Source organism: Poecilia reticulata, chromosome 19, assembly GCF_904066995.2.
Source record: "Poecilia reticulata chromosome 19, P_reticulata-male-v2, whole genome shotgun sequence".
Classification (NCBI taxonomy): domain Eukaryota; kingdom Metazoa; phylum Chordata; class Actinopteri; order Cyprinodontiformes; family Poeciliidae; genus Poecilia; species Poecilia reticulata.
The window spans coordinates 2810003-2828896 of record NC_088848.1 but is presented as its reverse complement, the minus strand read 5'-3'; the positions used below and the strand labels follow the sequence as shown (position 1 = coordinate 2828896).

General features: G+C 40.3%; 1 protein-coding gene across 1 annotated transcript in view; it reads left to right on the top strand.

Annotated features, from left to right (window-relative positions):
* Positions 1–1619: 1619 nt before the first annotated feature.
* The window catches only part of LOC103481221 (myosin-binding protein C, fast-type-like), a 26231-nt gene continuing 8956 nt past the window's right edge, over positions 1620–18894 (top strand). The window contains exons 1-14 of the mRNA XM_081600720.1: positions 1620–1704; positions 4654–4668; positions 7543–7563; positions 8142–8162; positions 11964–11987; positions 13486–13554; positions 14405–14553; positions 15403–15520; positions 15643–15691; positions 15842–15901; positions 15977–16140; positions 16231–16363; positions 18515–18639; positions 18735–18840. Coding sequence (XP_081456846.1) covers positions 1635–1704; positions 4654–4668; positions 7543–7563; positions 8142–8162; positions 11964–11987; positions 13486–13554; positions 14405–14553; positions 15403–15520; positions 15643–15691; positions 15842–15901; positions 15977–16140; positions 16231–16363; positions 18515–18639; positions 18735–18840 — 1124 coding nt within the window. The 5' untranslated portion in view covers positions 1620–1634. The remainder of the gene's footprint in view (positions 1705–4653; positions 4669–7542; positions 7564–8141; positions 8163–11963; positions 11988–13485; positions 13555–14404; positions 14554–15402; positions 15521–15642; positions 15692–15841; positions 15902–15976; positions 16141–16230; positions 16364–18514; positions 18640–18734; positions 18841–18894) is intronic.

The following is an 18894-nucleotide window of genomic DNA, read 5'->3' as shown; positions in this document are numbered from 1 at the left end:
TGGCTTACTATTTCTAATCTAGAAGATAAAACAAAATCTGAGCTGCTTCAGTCAATAGCAGCCTCATCCCGCCCCTCAAATAATTGCTAAAAATACTCTGGAATAAGCAGTGACCTTTCACACTTTTTTTCCCCCATGTGCGTTCATCAGGTTTCACCCCACCCCAGTGTATCGGGTTTTGCCTTTCCACTTTGCTGTGCCGGTGGAGATAAATCATGGCGTAATCTGCCAATTTTAACCAGAAAGTTCCTCCTGGGTCAGCAGCCTGATGCGCCGTTCTGAATTTGGCTCGGCTCCAAGGCAGTCCATCAAACACAAGACAGTTTTCTAGTCAATGGTTGGAGGCGATGCTGTGATTCATGATCATAATTCCCTTCATCACTGTGTGCTGATGAAACACTATGAGAGTAAATTGAACCATAACTGCTCCGTGAAGTTTTTCCAGTCCCTCAGCGCCGTTTATCTTTGTCTGGATACAAGAACCTTGACTTGAAATGATGACATGATTAATTCTCTCTTTGTCAATGAATAATGGCGTCTTTAAAAAACTGTTACGAACCACTATCTGTCACTGCGAATCCAATGAGGAAACGACGCACAATAAACCGAAACTGAACGGGAAACTCCTGCCCTGAGTGGCAGCTCTCTGATGAACTGCTTTTAAAAATAAAGGTTCCCTGAAAAGCGCACTATTTATTGTGTAATTTTAAGACAAACTTTTAAAAAAGATAAAAAACTGAATATATAAATTGTATAGATTTCAGTCTAGATGTGAGAGTTTTCATTTAAAATGCTCACACAACTGGGATCCTGCAGAAAACAAAATCTAAAATCTAAAATAATAATTCCTGCTAATTCTGCCGTGGTCATAATGTAACCTCAGAAGAAGTGGATTTGGCATGGCTTAGTAAATGAGAAAAAAATGTGTTGTGATATCTGTGGCTGAGATGCAGCCGTAAACCCAGCGTGTCTTTATGTCCGTGTCGTTAACGACGCTGTAAATCAGATTGTCAGAGTCAAATATAGAAATGTAAACAAACGGCGAGGTGAAGAGCTGATCGGATTCTTTCACACAGAAAAGGAAACATAAACCTTAATGAAAAGCGCCAGGAACTTTCTCACCTGGTGTCACATCACATCCCCAAACAACGCTTTTGTAGATATGTGGTTATTTAAAACAATTTTAATCAGAAAAGAGTCAGCCCTCCAAAATTTGATGTTTATGATGCTCATAAACCTCTAATGCCCTAAATAAGATCTGTATTTATGCAGAGATTAAATTACACTTGAGAGGTTTCTGAAGGCTGCTGATTTTATTTAGGAGCATCCGAGTAAAAGTGACACGTAAAATCTCAATGGAGTACACAGAAGTTTGACTGTAGCATCACAAAGTGTTTAAAAAAACTTGAACAAAAGCAGAAAAGTTCTCCCTATAAAAGAACAAAATATGCAGCCCTCTCTTCAGTATTTGTGTATTTTGCAGACTTGACCTACATAGCTTTACAAATTAGTCTAATTATGAGTCTTGCACAGTTCTGCACATGGTACCTCTGAGGGTCTGAGGGAAACATTTAAAGTGTGAGAAACAGCTGTGCAGAAGTTGATTACCCGGCTTCATCCCAAACTTGTTGAAGATGATCAAGACTCTCGCCTCCCCCGGCGGATTACACCAGCAGATGCTGATGCAGATTTACCTCCATGCAGGTGTTGTGTTCTCTAACGGCCTCTCAGAAGTTTGTACAGCACTCCGAGTTGAGTAGCATTTTGTTTCTGAACGTGTCGGTTGATGTTCTCATTTAAAAAGGAAAATAAGCCGCAAGCAAACCACGATAACAGCTGTTAGCAAAAAGCTACGAGGAGTAACGGTTCTCATTTAAGACGGAAAATAACCAAGCTAACAGTGGTTAGCATAATGCTAGGAGGAGTAACGGTTCTCATTTAAAACGGAAAATAACGAAGCTAATAACTGTTAGCATAACGCTAGGAGGAGTAACGGTTATAATTTAAAAGGGGAAATAACCATGCTAACAGCGGTTAGCATAATGCTAGTAACGGTTCTCATTTAAAACGGAAAATAACCAAGCTAACAGCGGTTAGCATAAGGCTAAGAGGAGTAACGGTTCTCATTTAAAACAAAAAATAACCAAGCTAACAGCGGTTAGCATAATGCTAGGATGAGTAACGGTTATAATTTAAAAGGGGAAATAACCATGCTAACAGTCGTTAGCATAATGCACTTTTCACAAGGTAAGAAGACTGGCGTTCATATACTTTATAAATAAATATAATTAGAAAGATATACAATATTTCATTATGGAGAAGGTTGAACGTTGGTAACCATGGAGACAATGCCGCACTGTCACGTAGCCTAGCATGTATGGAAAAAAACTGGTTAGCATCTCGTCTTTTGTACGTTTCAATGTTGTTCCGGTGTAAAAGGGAAACGCTGTTTATGACACAGTTATATAAATCACGTGGTGTGAATTCAGGCGAAATCAGTAATTTGATTAACACGTCAGGAGGGAGGAGGTAGGGGTCGGTTTCTAAGATGGCTACTTTCGTAAATCCCGCCGTTTATGAGCCCCAACCAGGTGAGTTACGTTCACAGACAAATTAGTTCAACTCAAACAAGTATAAGTCATAAATAAACTGGAAAAAACAACTTGGGAAAACAATCTCAGTAGCTCTGTTCAGTACTCCCGTCCCTCACTTCCGACGTTCATCACGGCGCCTGGAATAACTTGGTGATGTAGCTGCAAAGGATCAATGGGGAAAAAAAACCTTTTGTGTTTCCTCACAATAAATTAGCAATGCACACTGGTGTATTTTGCATGCAGTCACAGTGATAAATATCATTTTAAAGTTGCACATACCTTTAAAGAGCCTCATGAAAACATTCTTAATACAAAAAAAACATTGAAAACCGGTTTATTACTGCATGTTAGTTTGTGTAAGCTTGAGATGAGACTGCACATGAAAACGGTCCTTTTTTCACCATTCAGACTAACAAGAAAAAGATAGAATTAGAACTAACTGTCAGATGACTTTATTGCCATTGTCTGACAGTTATAACTCAAAAATAGTCTGAGCAGCTTGTATGTATTTTTCTCTTTCCTAATTAGTACATTTTTCTGTTTAAGTCCATGTTTGACCTATTTTGCTTTTGCATCTTGTGGTGCATTTCTATCCTAAAGAAAGAGATACAAAAAAAACATCACAAATGAATCAGAAAGACATGCAGGGCTCAGTTATGCCAAATGAACTGATCAGTACATTATTGCGAGACAAACCTATCGATTGTGAGGTAACGCAAAAGAAAAGAAATACCTCCAATGGTTTGGTTTTTCATTTCTGCCGCTGAATTTCAGGCCGAGAGGTGAAGCTCTTACGGTTAACTTGGCTTACTATTCAAGGAAAGTGCGTGCAGCTTGAGAGAACGTGGCCTGGCTTCAGGGAGGTCATAAGATACCGTCCCTGGCCTTTAAGATCCACTGAAGTGACCCCCACAGAGACACTTGGGGAGCCTGGGGTGTATCATACGCCTCTATTTCAGTTGAGAATTTTCTTTTACCCGAATTAGGTCTCAACAAAGACAGCCTCATTAAAAAGGCACATCCCTCCGTCCTTTATGGCTCCAGCTTAACCTTTAATCATGTCGCTACATCAGGATATCCGTTTCAAAGGTCTGGTCCAGATGTGACACGTGAAATTTCAAAGGGGAACCTTCCTGTTCCTGTTAAATCTATGTCATCGCTTTGGAGCTAAAACATTCCTGAAGTATCCGCTTCATCTAAAGCCATCAATTCCAGGCAGACGTCTATATAAATATTGTCAACAAGATGTAATTAAAAGATACTTTAAAGGTTTAACATCTATTGATATCTGTACAGGTCATGTAACTTTATATACGGTATCCTTTGTGTTCACTGTAGTTGAAATAAATTACTACTTTACAGCAGAAACATGATCTAACACTGATAATTTGGAAAAATACAAAAAGAAAATAATTAATAGCATCCCAGAAACTCTTTCTTTGCATTTTAAGTTAGTTTCTGTTGTATATAAACATGTCGTGACAAAGACTTGCACTTCTTTTAGCCTCTGGCCTCCAGGCAGGATGAAGATGCACATTTTGGCACCATGCAGTGGGAGAAAAATGGGGGAAAATATCTGTTTAGAGAACAGCAGCATAGAAGGGCGTCCTGGTGTCACCAAGCAACCGCTGGAAGCTACCGACAGGCTTTCTCTGTCCCGCCATCACAAATATGAGTTTTCTAAACTCAACTGGGACTTTAACTGGAGCTATGCACTTCGATCCGGTGAGAAACAAAGAATCCTTGTAAGAGTGGGTCGTCACTCGGTCTTAAAATGTGGTAACAATGTAAAATAAACGGCCAAATCAAAGCAGAAATGCATAACCAGCCACCAAATCAACTTTCTCCCTTAATCTTTAAATGTGATGTTGAACAGAAGAGGAAGAGAGGACGTCGGACTCTAGAGAGATTAACGCAAACATGATTTTTTTTTTAATTTCCTACAAAAATGAAACTTATTGAAAGATTATTTTCGCATCTTTACCAGGGGATCTGATAAATGTGTGTGTAAAATGTGAACGATGTGTGTAAGTAACAGTTTTCTTTGTCTGTTTCGCAGCTAAACCGGCGGAGGGTAAGTCAGCGTTTCTGCTTTTGTCCCATTATTTATGTTTTGCCTCCTATTATCACATTGTGACACATTTATGGCTCATATATATTTCTTTTAGAGTTTTACTCACAAATCATGTCGAGTGCTGGTTTCCTGCAGACTTCAAACACATTCTGATCAGCTTTCGCGATGTTTTTTATTTATTCATGGACGTTCTGTCAGGAGAGCATCTCCACTTAAATTATAAATGGCGCCGTGTTTCTACTGTATGCTGCAGAACGCGGATATTAATGCATTCTGGCATTCTGGGTGAAAAGCTGCTCTTTTGTACATTACATCAGCTGTAAATTACGGAAGAAGATTAGGGCCACTGGGGAAAAAAAACAAAACAGTTTTGACTTTAATCTCAGAATTCTGAGATTAAAGTCAGAATTCTGAGAAAAAAGTCAGAATTCTGAGATTAAACTCAGAATTCTGACTTTAATCTCAGAAGTCAGAATTCTGAGTTTAAAGTCAGAATTCTGAGATTAAAGTCAGAATTCTGAGATTAAAGTCAGAATTCTGAGTTTAAAGTCAGAATTCTGAGATTAAAGTCAGAATTCTGAGATTAAAGTCAGAATTCTGAGTTTAAAGTCAGAATTCTGAGAAAAAAGTCAGAATTCTGAGATTAAAGTCAGAATTCTGAGTTTAAAGTCAGAATTCTGAGAAAAAAGTCAGAATTCTGAGATTAAAGTCAGAATTGTGAGATTAAAGTCAGAATTCTGAGATTAAAGTCAGAATTCTGAGAAAAAAAGTCAGAATTCTGAGTTTAAAGTCAGAATTCTGAGAAAAAAAGTCAGAATTCTGAGAAAAAAGTCAGAATTCTGAGATTAAAGTCAGAATTCTGAGATTAAAGTCAGAATTCTGAGATTAAAGTCAGAATTCTGAGATTAAAGTCAGAATTCTGAGTTTAAAGTCGGAATTCTGACTTTAATCTCAGAATTCTGACTGTAATCTCAGAAGTCAGAATTCTGAGAAAAAGTTCAGAATTCTGAGTTTAAAGTCAGAATTCTGAGAAAAAAGTCAGAATTCTGAGAAAAAAGTCAGAATTCTGAGATTAAAGTCAGAATTGTGAGATTAAAGTCAGAATTCTGAGATTAAAGTCAGAACAGTTTTTTTTTTCCAGTGGCCCTAATCCTCTTCCGTAGTAAATTGATTGAATATGGTTTGAATTTCCTCTGCTGTTCGGCTCGCTAACGTTTTGTTTCTATGGCGATATAACTTGTTATGCTGCGTAAAACAAACATGCATCGGCAGCTGATGAAGAAGGTGAGAGGCTTTCTGTAATTTTATTTTCTCTGATTTGAGGTGTTTTTTTTTAATGTGTGTGGACTTGAGTGCGATCAGGTGGAGTGATTACATTTTAATAAAACCTCTTTGTTGAGTGGTTTAATCATTCATAAACCAGTTTGCTACCAGTTTGTAGGGAAATGATGCAGTTTTATCAGCAACTTTGCAAAATATTCCAACACGTTGAACTTTTCTCACATTTTTCACTCGTGAAAACTACAAACTTTAATGCATTTTATTGAGATTTTCTGATAAACAGGAAAACATATGCAGGACTCTGTCACGATATCAAATTTTGCTGGACGATAAATTAGAAGTTATTGCGATAAACGATAATGTTGTTTTGAGACCATTTTTAATATAACGGAAAAGATCAGTAAACTTTAAATTCATGAGCATTTAACACTGGAACGGGAAGACATTTTAAACATCCAAAATAAATAAACAAAACAAAAAATGAAATGAAATGAAGTCTTTGAAAACAAAATTGTCCTTCAAAATAAGAGCTGGTTGACACCAAAACACCAAACTGAAAACTTTTATCATTCAGTTTTTGGTAGAACGAGAGAAAATGGAGATAAACAATAAATTATGCTAATGGAAATTACTGAGTTTGTTTTAATTTATCATGCAATTGATTGATTTATTGATTATTATGAAAGGTTTAGACCTGCAGAAGAAAAACAGTTGCAGAATTACAGTTAAGCGGAAGTTATTTTTGTATTTGAGTGGCCTAGTCAAATTTCTGGCCTGCAGAAGAAAAACAGTTGCAGAATTACAGTTAAGCGGAAGTTATTTTTGTATTTGAGTGGCCTAGTCAAATTTCTGGCATCAATCCAATTGAAAATCTGAGGTGAGGCTTGAAAATGCATTTTCAGAAGCTCTCCATTAAATCTGAGTTGAAGTGTTTTAAATGGCATCATTTAAAAATTTTACACCAAAAGATCCTGACGCACATTTTTTCAGTCACTGATTCAAAATCTGGAATAATTTATTTAATTTTTTTATGTTTCTACTTTATGTTTTATCCCAGAAAAATCCCAGTGAAGTTGCAATCTGACAAAATGTCTAAAAGTTTGAAACGGTGTGAATACTTTTGCAAGTGACTGTATCAATCTTTTCTCTAATGGTGGTTGAATACATTTAATTTAATATCTATATTTCACTGTCATTCCTCAGAGTTTTTTTTGTGAATTTTAACGTTTATTCATGGACTGATTCCTTTTTTCTGAATGAGGCAGAGAAGATAATCCATTCATGTGGATTATGATCTATACTGACTGAGTGCAAATGGATGCATTTTCTGCATCCATGCGCCGCGTTCCCCACATTGACCTTTGGACTGCATTTCACTGCAGGCATGGAGAGTGTGAGAAAATGTCTGCAAGTGTTTGTTGCTCGAATCATTTGGGTCAAATTTGAACCTTTTTCTCTGCTTAATCCTCAACAATAAGTACTGATATTATTATAGTTAAACATGTATTTGTACTAGCAAAACCAAATAGACAGAATATAACTGGATGTTGTTTCCACACATGATGGACACTAATTTCCCTTCCTTTCTTTTAGATGGGCTGCCAGCAGATGGAGGTAAGACTAAATCCTGGCAGTGAATCCACATGGATCCCTGTCTTCACATACAATGTCCTAATGTATTATACACACGTACATAATCTGCTTCATGCATGCATAAAAAATGCATACATGTGCCGGTCTGCCCCGCAATGGAAGCAGCTACATGAGCTGCGATTTATTTTTTCCCTGATGACCCTCATAAATTATTGATAAATATATAAAGCGACTTTAATGAAGATAAGAATGATATTAGCATGGTGGTGGTCACTAAGCGCTCTGCTGCTAAGATGCATAATTCATTTCTTCTCTCTGTTTGCATTCTGTATGTTATATGTTGCATCTGGGATTTAAAAAAAAAAACGCTCTTGAGCAATAAGCTGGATTTTTTTCCTCATATGTTGTGAGATTGTGAGGATCCTTGTTATTTATTCTGGGTATTATCTGCATGCAGAGATACTGTAAGCTTGATTTGGCTTCAGATGATTCTGCGTTAGATTTCTGCTTTATTTGCACGTTTTGTTTGATCGTTTCTGTGCACAAGCTTCTGCTTTGAAGCAGCTTTTTCAGTGGTTTTGCTTCCTTGTCTGCACCAGGTTCAGAAGCAGACGATGATGGTAAGAAATAAAGGAAATGTTCACCTGAGTGCTGATAACGTTATTTCACTTGTAGTTTTAGAATTTGATCCATTTCATCCCTATTAATTTTTACGATTATTGGATATTATTTTTGACTGCTTTATCGTGGACTGATCTAAAACCCGTTTTATTTTAAATATGCAGAAAAAGCAAAGCTGAAGTTTTTTGTTTTGAAGCTTTCTTTGCAATCAGAGACGCAGCTGCCTGACTGTAAGGAATAATGAAGGAGCTTCTCTGCGCTGATCACCTGTGATCATGGAGGAAGTTTACTCTCAGCTGAAAAACACAAAATCTTTCCAAGCACTTCTGGTCTAGTTTCTAGTCAATATAGTATTACTAGCATGTCTTGGAATAAGACAAACTAACTTAAAAGAAACTTTTCAGTAACATATACGCACTTGTTTTAAGTACTGGTTCCACTGGCAGATAAATTAAGTTGTAACTTTTGAAAAATGTCTTGTTAAAAGTGAAATAATCTGCTAATGGAAGAAGCAACATTAAGGAATTATTTACTTAAAACAAGCCTCTACATTTTGCTACGAAGCTACTTGTAACATATTTGCACAATAAACTGGACCAAAAACACTTGGTAAGATTTTGTGTTTTGCAGTACAGTCATTCAAATTAAAATATACTTTATTGATCCCAAAGAGAAATCAGTTAAATCATGCTATTATCAAGTATAGTGCACTGGATGAAAATCAATCAGGTGAAACATTGTTTATTTATCTAAACTTCGTCACATTGCAGTTGATGCGATGAATCGAAGGCAGCAGATTTCTCTTGTTCTGGATCTTCCCAGGAATCCCAAGATGTTCAAGAAACAAAAAAGGAACTGTTCGCTTTTGTATCTTTGTGAGAAATTAGCATTTAGTTAATTCACGTGTGGGCATCCTTTTTTCCTCCCCTTCGTCATGACGCTGCGTATGCCCTCTGACCTTTTCATGATGCTGCTGCCTGAGCAGAGGCCTGCTCCTCCCATCTGTGACTTATGACGCTGCTCTGTGTGCTGCTCCGGTCCCGCAGGCGGTTCCAACAATGAGAGCAGAAGCACAGCTGTGTTCAAGTACAACACAAGCAGCTGTTACTGCTAGCATACCAGCATCATCTGATTCCAGGACACGTTTATGCTGGGCGAAAACCGAGCCGCACTTATGAGGTCAAGCAGTGGAGTCATTGAAGGAATCTTTAAAGGGGACCTATTATGCAAAATTCACATTTTGCGCTTATTTGTACTTCCTTTTGGGTCTCTGCTTCTTCTAAAAACAACCCAAGCACTTTAAAAAAGCATTTTTTTGGGGAAATAAGTTAATGTTTTTTGATGTATAGAAAATTAATCGTTTCAAAAACTTTGGGATGTAACATTACAAATTGGAAGGCGCTGCGCTGCTACCTCACAACCCAAGCTGAGCTCCAGCATGTTTGGTTTTACAGCTGTATGCACTTTACAATGGCTGCTGGAAAAGACAAGTGTTTTGTTCAAATTCAAAAATACTTTATTGATCCCAAAGGGAAATTAAATAATAATTGTTGACTTACCATCCGGAAACCATCTGCTGCATTCCGGTTGGTTGTGCAGGTGGCTCCACTTCTGCTTTTCAAAGATGTTACTGTTGTATAACTTCGCTTCTGATTGCAGCCATTTTTACATGCGGGTGTAAACGTTGAGTTGGGGGGCGAGGCCAGCAGCTTATGTGGATTTAAAGTGGCAGGACGCCCTAAAACAGCTCAACATGCAGACTGAAATCTAAGCAGACTGAAATCTCAGCATCTAAGAATGATTTTGTGCAAAATAATGCAATGAGGGTCAAATTTAAGCACAGGATGAGGATTGGAGAAGCATGTTTTATGATCTCAGATGCCTTCAGATGATCTAGTTAAACTACCGCGGCCGTTGGAGCAGATTCGTAAATGAAATGACCAATAAAGTATGTTGTTGGTGGTTAGCTCAGGTTTTACAAGAGAAACCCAGGAGCTGTCGGTCATGTCAGCTCGCCTGCTAGATTCACATGAGAAGAGCTTGTTTTTTATTAACTAACCAGGAGGAGATTAGATGTGGAGATGTTTTAAAAGCATCAGGGCTTTAGGATCCGTTCACGGCAGACTTTACAGGTTCTGAGAGATATTTTCTGGGATGCAGTGCTCCCGTTCGGACAGCTATTAGCAAAAGGAATCTTAACGAGTAGGTGAGGCTAACTATCCATGTTGTCCATGCTAATAAAGTGCTAATATTGCTACGCACTGGGTTCTCCAATGGGACAGAGAGAAGCACACACACCTCCAAATTGCGCGCATAGGCTGCTGACTGAAAGATGGAGAGAAGCTGTGAGCTTTTCTAAACAAAGTTCACATACAAAAGGTTTTTTTAATGCAATAAAGCATTGCATTTAGACAGCAAAAACAGAAGGCAAAAATGTAAGACGACGTTTATTTTTATGTTTATTGTAAACATTTATGTAAGGAAAGAGTCAGGCCATGTTTACAAAATAGAAGTCACTGTGAAACATTTTTAGTCTTTCAAAATTAAGATGATAAACATTATAAACTGTCTAGAGTCATATTTGCGTTTAGTGGGGTTACTTTCTACATTTGATCCCTGAGAATGAATTTTTACAACTCAGATGCTGAAAATGCACAACTTTTTAAATCTTTGAGCCTTTTTCCTTCAACATCAACCATCGCTGCTGATCGAGTGACTTCTCACCAGAAAAATTTCCAATATTTTCCATCAAATCACATCCAGCTGAACCCAACTCCTCTAAAAATAATCACACCAATGATTACATCACAATTAATTTACAGTCCTTTTTAAATGACAGGCAGAAAAACAACTAATACTTCCTCTGCAGATGGAAACAAATTAAAATAAAGATATAGTGAGATATAGTGAAATTTGAAAAAATAGGGAGGTTGGCAAAAAAAAAAAAAAAAGTAGATTCTCTGCTTTGATTTTTCCCAGAGGCCCTTAAAGGTCGCCGTACCTTTTGCCCCCAGAAACCTTTGCTAACTCGACCCCAGACCAAGCTGCCAGAAAGCCTCTTCTCCAGGATTCGTTTCCTTCCCTCTGGGTGTCCATCCGTCCGTTTTAGCTTCTATTTTTGATATTTATGATGCGTTTCATCACCTGTTGGGACTCCAAAGCGGGTATTGAACTACACCGAGTTTGCCTTTGCCGTATTTATTACAAGAAGAATTTCCATGAGTGGAGAGCTGATCATACCAGGGCTGTTTCCAGCCGTACAAACAGGGGGATAGAGTTAAAGGGGATTATCTCCACTCGGGCCGCAGCCATGTGATCTGGCCCACTTCATCGCTACCAAACAGAAGCTATAAAATGTAAATCTGCGATGGCGCTCAATGGAAATTAGCCATTCTAGATGAAACCCAAACTAATACACATGCATATTGTAGGAATATCAACTTTATGCCGTGCAACTTTTTGGTATCAGTCCAAAGAAAGCAATCAAAGTCATTTCTAATAATTGTTTTGGTGTTTGACAATTAAACCGAAAGTAATCATTTGATTACTTTGCGTCAGTAAAGGAAAGTCATGATCCCACCGTCCTGAACAATAATGTTTTAATGTGTGACGTGTAAATACTGCAGTAATTTCATCTCCCCAAAGCTGCTTGGTCCCAGACCGATGAGCGCCGTTCAGACGCCTCGGCCTGAAATCAAGCTGATTTACTTGCCGTGTTTATTCCCTGTTGACTTATGGTACAGTATAACTCCACATTGTTATACTTCCATATGTTAAAAAGTGACGTTTGTTTTTCCCAGCTGAGAAAAACGCTGCGGGGCAGGGTAAGAGCGAGACGAGTGACATCACGGTGATGCTGCATGACTGAGATGGTTGAATCCTACGTGTTGGTTAGATGTTGTGCTTTCTCTGTTGTGTTACTGCAGCCGGCAGACTGTGACCATTTATAAAAAAATAGGATTTTAATTGTATTATCGAAGCATTTTGTTTATGCCTGGACTTTAACTGAGCCGTTGATCAAGTATGTTTTGATCTGAACCATCCGACTGTCAAAGACAAGCAACCCCACAGCATTACGCCACCACCACCGTGTTTCACTGTGTGGATGGCGAGCAGTATCAGTTTAACGGCATCATTTATGATGATAATGCTTTACATAATTATAGCCTAATAAATTTATCCATCCGTCCATTTTCTTTACACCCTTTTTCCTCAGTGGGGTCAGGAGGTGCTGGTGCCTCTCCAGCTAACGTTTCGGGCGAGAGGCGGGGTCACCTGGACAGGTCACCAGTCTGTCGCAGGGCAACACAGGACACACAACCATGCACACACACTCACACCTAGGGACAATTTGGAGAGGCCAATTAACCTGACAGTCATGTTTTTGGACTGTGGGAGGAAACCGGAGTACCTGGAGAAAACCCACCATGCACAGGGAGAACATGCAAACTCCATGCAGAAAGACCGGGGCCGGGAATCGAACCCAGAACCTTCTTGCTGCAAGGCAACAGCTCTACCAACTGCGCCACTGAATAAACCAATACATTTATTCAAAGGGTATTTCCAGACTGCCACACAGGACAAACAACCAGGCACACACTCAATTCTGCACCAACCAATTATCAACACAAATATAAATCTCATTTGTTTACATTATCATGAACCTGTCAGGTTCAAGTCTTCTCATTATTTGTTAAAAAAAAAAAAAGAAAAGCCGATTCCATGCGTGTAATCGTTACAGACCTGAACTCTAAATCCAGAACTGGGACCCAAAGTGTGGAAGTGTAAAGGTCACCAGCTGCTGCGTCCTGGTAGAGGTCTTATACTTAGCACAGCCTGTCTTCGTTATGACGTCGTGGATCCTCTGATTGGCACTTCGCCGTAGCGTTTATGTCGCTGGAACTTCTGCTTGCCTGGAAACGTTGTTGGCTCTCTGCTGCGAGGGCGTGTTGCTGCTTTACTCACAAGAAATCTGAGAAACTGTTGATTAAAACCAGGGTCCAAAAAACACAGAAGAACCACGTGATACATTTTTATAAAGATAGGCTCTGTGTAATAAAAGCATGTAAGTGTCACTTGTCCGTAATGCCAGTTTAATGTCTGCCATCATTAGCAGAAGTCCTGTGGATTAGGGATTGTTATTGTAGCCATTGGAAGCCATCTTGGGAATGTTGAACATGGAGATAAGCGATGTGTTTTATATGTTGGCGCCCTCAGCTTGTGTATGTCTTTTTGCTGCACTCCTGTTGCGCTAAAAGAAAAAGAGAATTTAAAATGGCATCTAAAATGTGAATTTATTAACTTCTTACGGTTTTGTTTCAGAGAATCAGTCGACTTCACTCTCTGGGCTTTTTGTGGAGAAGCCGCCGGAGAACGTGGTCGCTGTAGCAGGTCAGGCTCATTTGTTTTCTGCTCTGCAAAAGCCTAAATATTCTAAAATATATCTAGTTTTTAGTACAGATATCTCGGTACCATATATTCCGCACTATTAGGCACACCAAAAACCTTCAATTTCCTAAAAAGCCGACAGTGCGCCTTATAATCCGGTGCTCCTTATATATGGACCAATATTGAGCCACAACAGGTCTAGCAACTACGGTAAGCAGCCGCCGACTTCATTTTCGCCCGTAGAAGAAGAAGCGCGCAGTGCATGCTGGGATAGTTGTCAGAACGCTGGTTTGTTAATAAAGTTTGAGTGACCTACCCATCTACCGACCTGATAATCAGGTCGTCTGCAGGTCATTTAGCACCAGGTTCTCCACTAACATGCTGTGGGCGAACGGAGAAGGGTCACCATCGTCCGGCCACGCTCCAGCCCAGAAGGCTCTACTCGCTGACCGAAGTTGGACTGTTTTGTTGACATTCCCTTTAGTGCAGCTCCATCTGGTGGATGCGTAACGTAACTCCAGCCTCTACTGTAGCGTCTATTCTATGCTCCTTATAATGCGGTGTGCCTTATATATGAAAAAAGTTTTAAAATAGGCCGTTCATTGAAGGTGTGCCTTATAGTGCGGAAAATACGGTACTCTGGAAATGAGAGAAAATTAACTTACAAGCAACTTTTCAGTAAGAAATAGGAGCTTGTTTAAGGTATTTACACGAAAAATTAGACCATAAATGTTTGGTAATGTTTTGTGTTTTTGCAGTGCGCTCACTCAGACTGGTGATTTCCAATCCGTGATGTGTAAAATATCAGAGTCGATTGTTGCGTTTTTTTATTTGTTTTTTTCTGATTGGACAGGGTCGGATGTGACCTTCGTAGCCCAGGTGGACGCCAGCACCCTGACGAGGAAACCCACCATGAAATGGCTGAAGGGGAAGTGGCTGGACCTCGGCAGCAAGGCGGGGAAACACCTGCAGTTTAAAGAGACCTATGACAGAAACACCAAGGTGCGTGTGTGTGTGTGAGAGCCCATCCCACTGTTTCAACATCATCTTTCACACTATAACACCTTGCATAACTATTGAATATTTCTGAAATTTCATCACATCACAGCCACAAACCTCAGTTTATTGGGATTAAATATGAAGTGGAAGAAACTTTCTACATTTTCACTCATTATTAGTAAAACTTCTCAAACTGGTGAACATCTGCTATCAATGATGAGGCCTAGTCTGCACGTAGTTGGATATTTGGGAAATGAATACATTTTTATGCATTTTGGCCTTTCATCCACATAAAAAATCAGTTTTACATCAATAAAAATGACTATAAGTAATAATTAAAATTGTATATGAAACGCCTGGCAGCATTTTTCATTGATCCCTAACAGGAAGTTGTGGTTGCATTGAAGGGTTGTGATTGGCGGACAAAAGTTTTAGCTCTGCGCTGCACTGCCCCCTACAGGTTTGGCATGCTTAAAACAACACCTGGTGGTGAATTAGTGCTGGTTCTTATGAATAAAAACTTTCCTGAAACCGCTCCCGTGTGTACAGTTATATACAAATATGTAGTAAGCTGTACACAATAACTGAATTTAATAGTATTTTTTAATTTACTGATATTTACTGATGTAACAGTGGAGAAAATAGCAATCACACTGTTTACCATCATTAACTGAAAGTTACCATGACAATAATAAATTCAAATTCTTATCACGACGAGAAGTTGTTGTTTTTTTTATGATGAATGAAACGATGTGATAAATGCCCACCAGGTAGAATCCACTGAAGCTTGTAGGCCTAATGTGACAAAATGTATTCAAGAGACATGGATTCCTTTGCTTCCTCCTTCCTTAGATCTACACGTATGAAATGAAGATCATCAAAGTGGTGGCTGGAGATGCTGGAGGCTACAGGTGTGAGGTGACGGCTAAAGACAAGTGTGACAGCTCCACCTTTGAGATCTCAGTGGAGGGTGAGTGAAAACGGACCCTGAGCCGCCGCCGCACTGCTGCAGCTGTGGCGGATCCTGCATGCTTTACCGTTTTGATCCCTCAAAGCAATAAACTGCGTTGTTGGCAACTTCTCTCGTTACAGCTGCACATCAGGAGAACCAAGCAGATATTTTGTCTGCATTCAAAAGAGCGTGAGTGCTTCAGGGATTTCTCTTCCGTCTCTGTGTGGGAATGCATGAACTTACATGAACTTATAACATTTTTAGTGTGTGTGAGCAGGACTTTCAGTCCATTTTAACTTTGTAAAGTCAGTTTTAAACACCGTTTGTTTCTACATACAGAGATGCTGGAGAGGATGAGGGAGATCTGGACTTCAGTGCCCTGCTGAAAGCTACTAAAAAGTAAACATGATGAGCATTTAGTTGGGAGGATCATCAGTCAGGTTTTCTCTAAAATCTCCTTCCCGTTGGTAACAGGAAGAAGAAACAAAAAGAGGAACCAGAGATTGACGTGTGGGAGTTGCTGAAAAGTGCCCACCCAAGCGAGTATGAGAAAATCGCCTTTCAGTACGGCATCACCGACCTGAGAGGCATGCTGAAACGTCTGAAAAAGATGAAAGAGGTGCAGAAGCCCAGTGAGGGTAAGTCAGAGGGGTGGAGACCAGCTGGGTGGGCAGACAGTGACATACTCCCAGCTGGTGGGTCATTTCTCTTTCTGTCTGAATTCCCAGCTTTCCTGAAGAGACTCGAGTCCTGCTACTCGGTGGAAAAGGGCAAGAAAATCGTGATGTCATGTGAAGTTCTTGACCCCAACGTCCAGGTCAAATGGCTGAAGAACGGCCAGGAGATCAAACCCTCAGCAAAGTACATGCTTCACATCCACACAGTTTGACCAGGTCGATTTGGTATAAATATATTTATCAACACGTTTCCTTGCTTGTTGCCTTGCATCATGGAGTCAAAATAATCGAGCTGAGACGGACTCAATGGGCAGCGCTTTAAATGGGCAGCGCTAAAATTAGCAGAAGCACAACGTCGCTTTTGGAGACGATTCTGTTGTCACCGGGTTTTATTTTCAGCCGGTCATAAGGAGCCTCCCAGTAGAAAGGAGATCTTATTCCCCCCCAAGCAAACTCACTCACACACGCGTCAACACAAAGAGCTCCGACACGGCCAGACCTGGCAGCAGCATTAAACCCACAATGTTATTATACTTTATTAGGCTTGATAGACCAACAGAGCGGTGCATATCTCTGTTACAATCGAGGATTTATTTTTCCCCACAAATGAACATCTAAAAAGTGTGGTGTGCTCATATTCAGCCGTTTGAAGCAACAGGTAACACTTTATTTGAAGGGGTGTGCATAAGACTGACATGACACTGTCATAAACATAACACCTGTCATGAACATGAAGGAGTCTTTATGAATGTTGTCATGAAGTGTCATTCGGTAAATAATGACACTTTTAATCCAAAGTTGCTCTAAAAGTTGCATTGAAAGTCCATTAAAACGGCCAACTTTGCATGAAATTGTCATAATTTACGAAATCATGCTTTTAATGGACTTTAAATGCAACTTTTAGAGCAACTTTGGATTAAAAGTGTCATTATTTACCGATTGACACTTCATGACAACAGTCATAAACATTCATAAAGACTCCTTCAGGTTCATGACAGATGTTATGTCATGTTTATGACAGCGTCATGTCAGTCTTATGCACACCCCTTCAAATAAAGTGTTACCAAGCAACACATTGTTGGTGCACCTTACCAGCATTTTCTGGATGTTTCTCTATCAGATTTGCTCATCTGGAGTCTATTGGTTTCCATTCTTGATAACTAAAAACTTAGTTGTGCTAACCCTAAAGCACTAATCATAAACATTAGCTACACTAACCGGAAAAGGGTAGAGTGCCTTCTCCGGGTCAGGGGGGTCGTCCTGCCTCAAGTGGAGGAGTTTAAGTATCTGGGGATCTTGTTCACGAATGAGGGAAGAAGGGAGCGGGAGATCGGCAGGCGGATTGGGGCAGCGTCTGCCGTGAAGCGGGCGCTGTACCGGTCCGTCGTGGTGAAGAGAGAGCTGAGCCAAAAAGCGAAGCTCTCGATTTACCGGTCGATCTACGTTCCCACCCTCAGCTATGGTCATGAGCTTTGGGTCATGACCGAAAGAACGAGATCACGGGTACAAGCGGCCGAAATGGGTTTCCTCCGCAGGGTGGCTGGGCTCTCCCTTAGAGAGAGAAGCTCGGTCATCCGGGAGGGACTCAGAGTAGAGCCGCTGCTCCTCCACGTCGAGAGGAGCCAGTTGAGGCTCGGGCATCTGGTCAGGATGCCTCCTGGACGCCTCCCTGGTGAGGAGTTCAGGTCCCACCGGGAGGAGGGGAGACCCAGGACACGCTGGAGGGACTATGTCTCTCTATGGCCTGGAAACGCCTTGGGGTTCCTGAAGGAGCAGGAAGAGGCTGGGGAGGGAAGTCTGGGCCTCCTGAGGCTGCTGACCCCGAGACCCGACCCCGGATAAGATAGATAGATAGATAGATAGATTGATAGACGGACGGACGGACGGACAAAGCATTTAGCAGAAGTTAATGCTTGAAATGTGACTAATTGAAAAGCGTAAAGGATGTGAATACTTTTACAAAGCTCTTTTTAACAGGGGTGCACCAATTTATCAGTGCCAGTTTTCTTAATTTTGGGATATTGGTGATCTATCTTGGCAAAGGTCTGAAAATCAGCCACTGACTTCTTTCGCTCTGCAGTGACAGAGATTTGACTGATAGACTTCTTCGAAAAATTGGTAATCATCGATCTGCCAGAAAACTGCGACTGGTGCAGCTCTACTTTTTAATGCAGCTCTACTTTATAATGCAGCTCTACTTTTTAATGCATTTCTACTTTTTAATGTAACTCTACTTTTTAATACTTTCAAACTGAAAATCCCCTAAAAACAAACCCAAAATGAACGCATAGGCATGTGATGTCACACACCGACTCCCAATCAATCTTCTCTCCAGGTACGTGATGGAGGCCAACGGTAATGTCCGAACGCTCACCATCAACAAGGCCAACCTGTCTGACGACGCTGCGTACGAGTGTGTGGTTGGCGAGGACAAATGTTCCACAGAGGTGTACGTCAAAGGTGCGTCATCCCCTTTATGTTTCTGCCATCATCCGCTGGAAATCACAGCCAAGAAGTGCCGTGAAGTAACAGCTCTCCTCCAATGGTTTATGCAGAGCCCCCCATCACCATCACCAAGCTGATGGACGACTATCATGTGGTGGTGGGAGAAAGAGTGGAGTTTGAGATTGAGGTGTCTGAAGAGGGCGCTCACGTCATGTGGTCAGTAAACGCCGTCAGCTTGATGTTTATCATCACGTAAATCCACAGGGAATG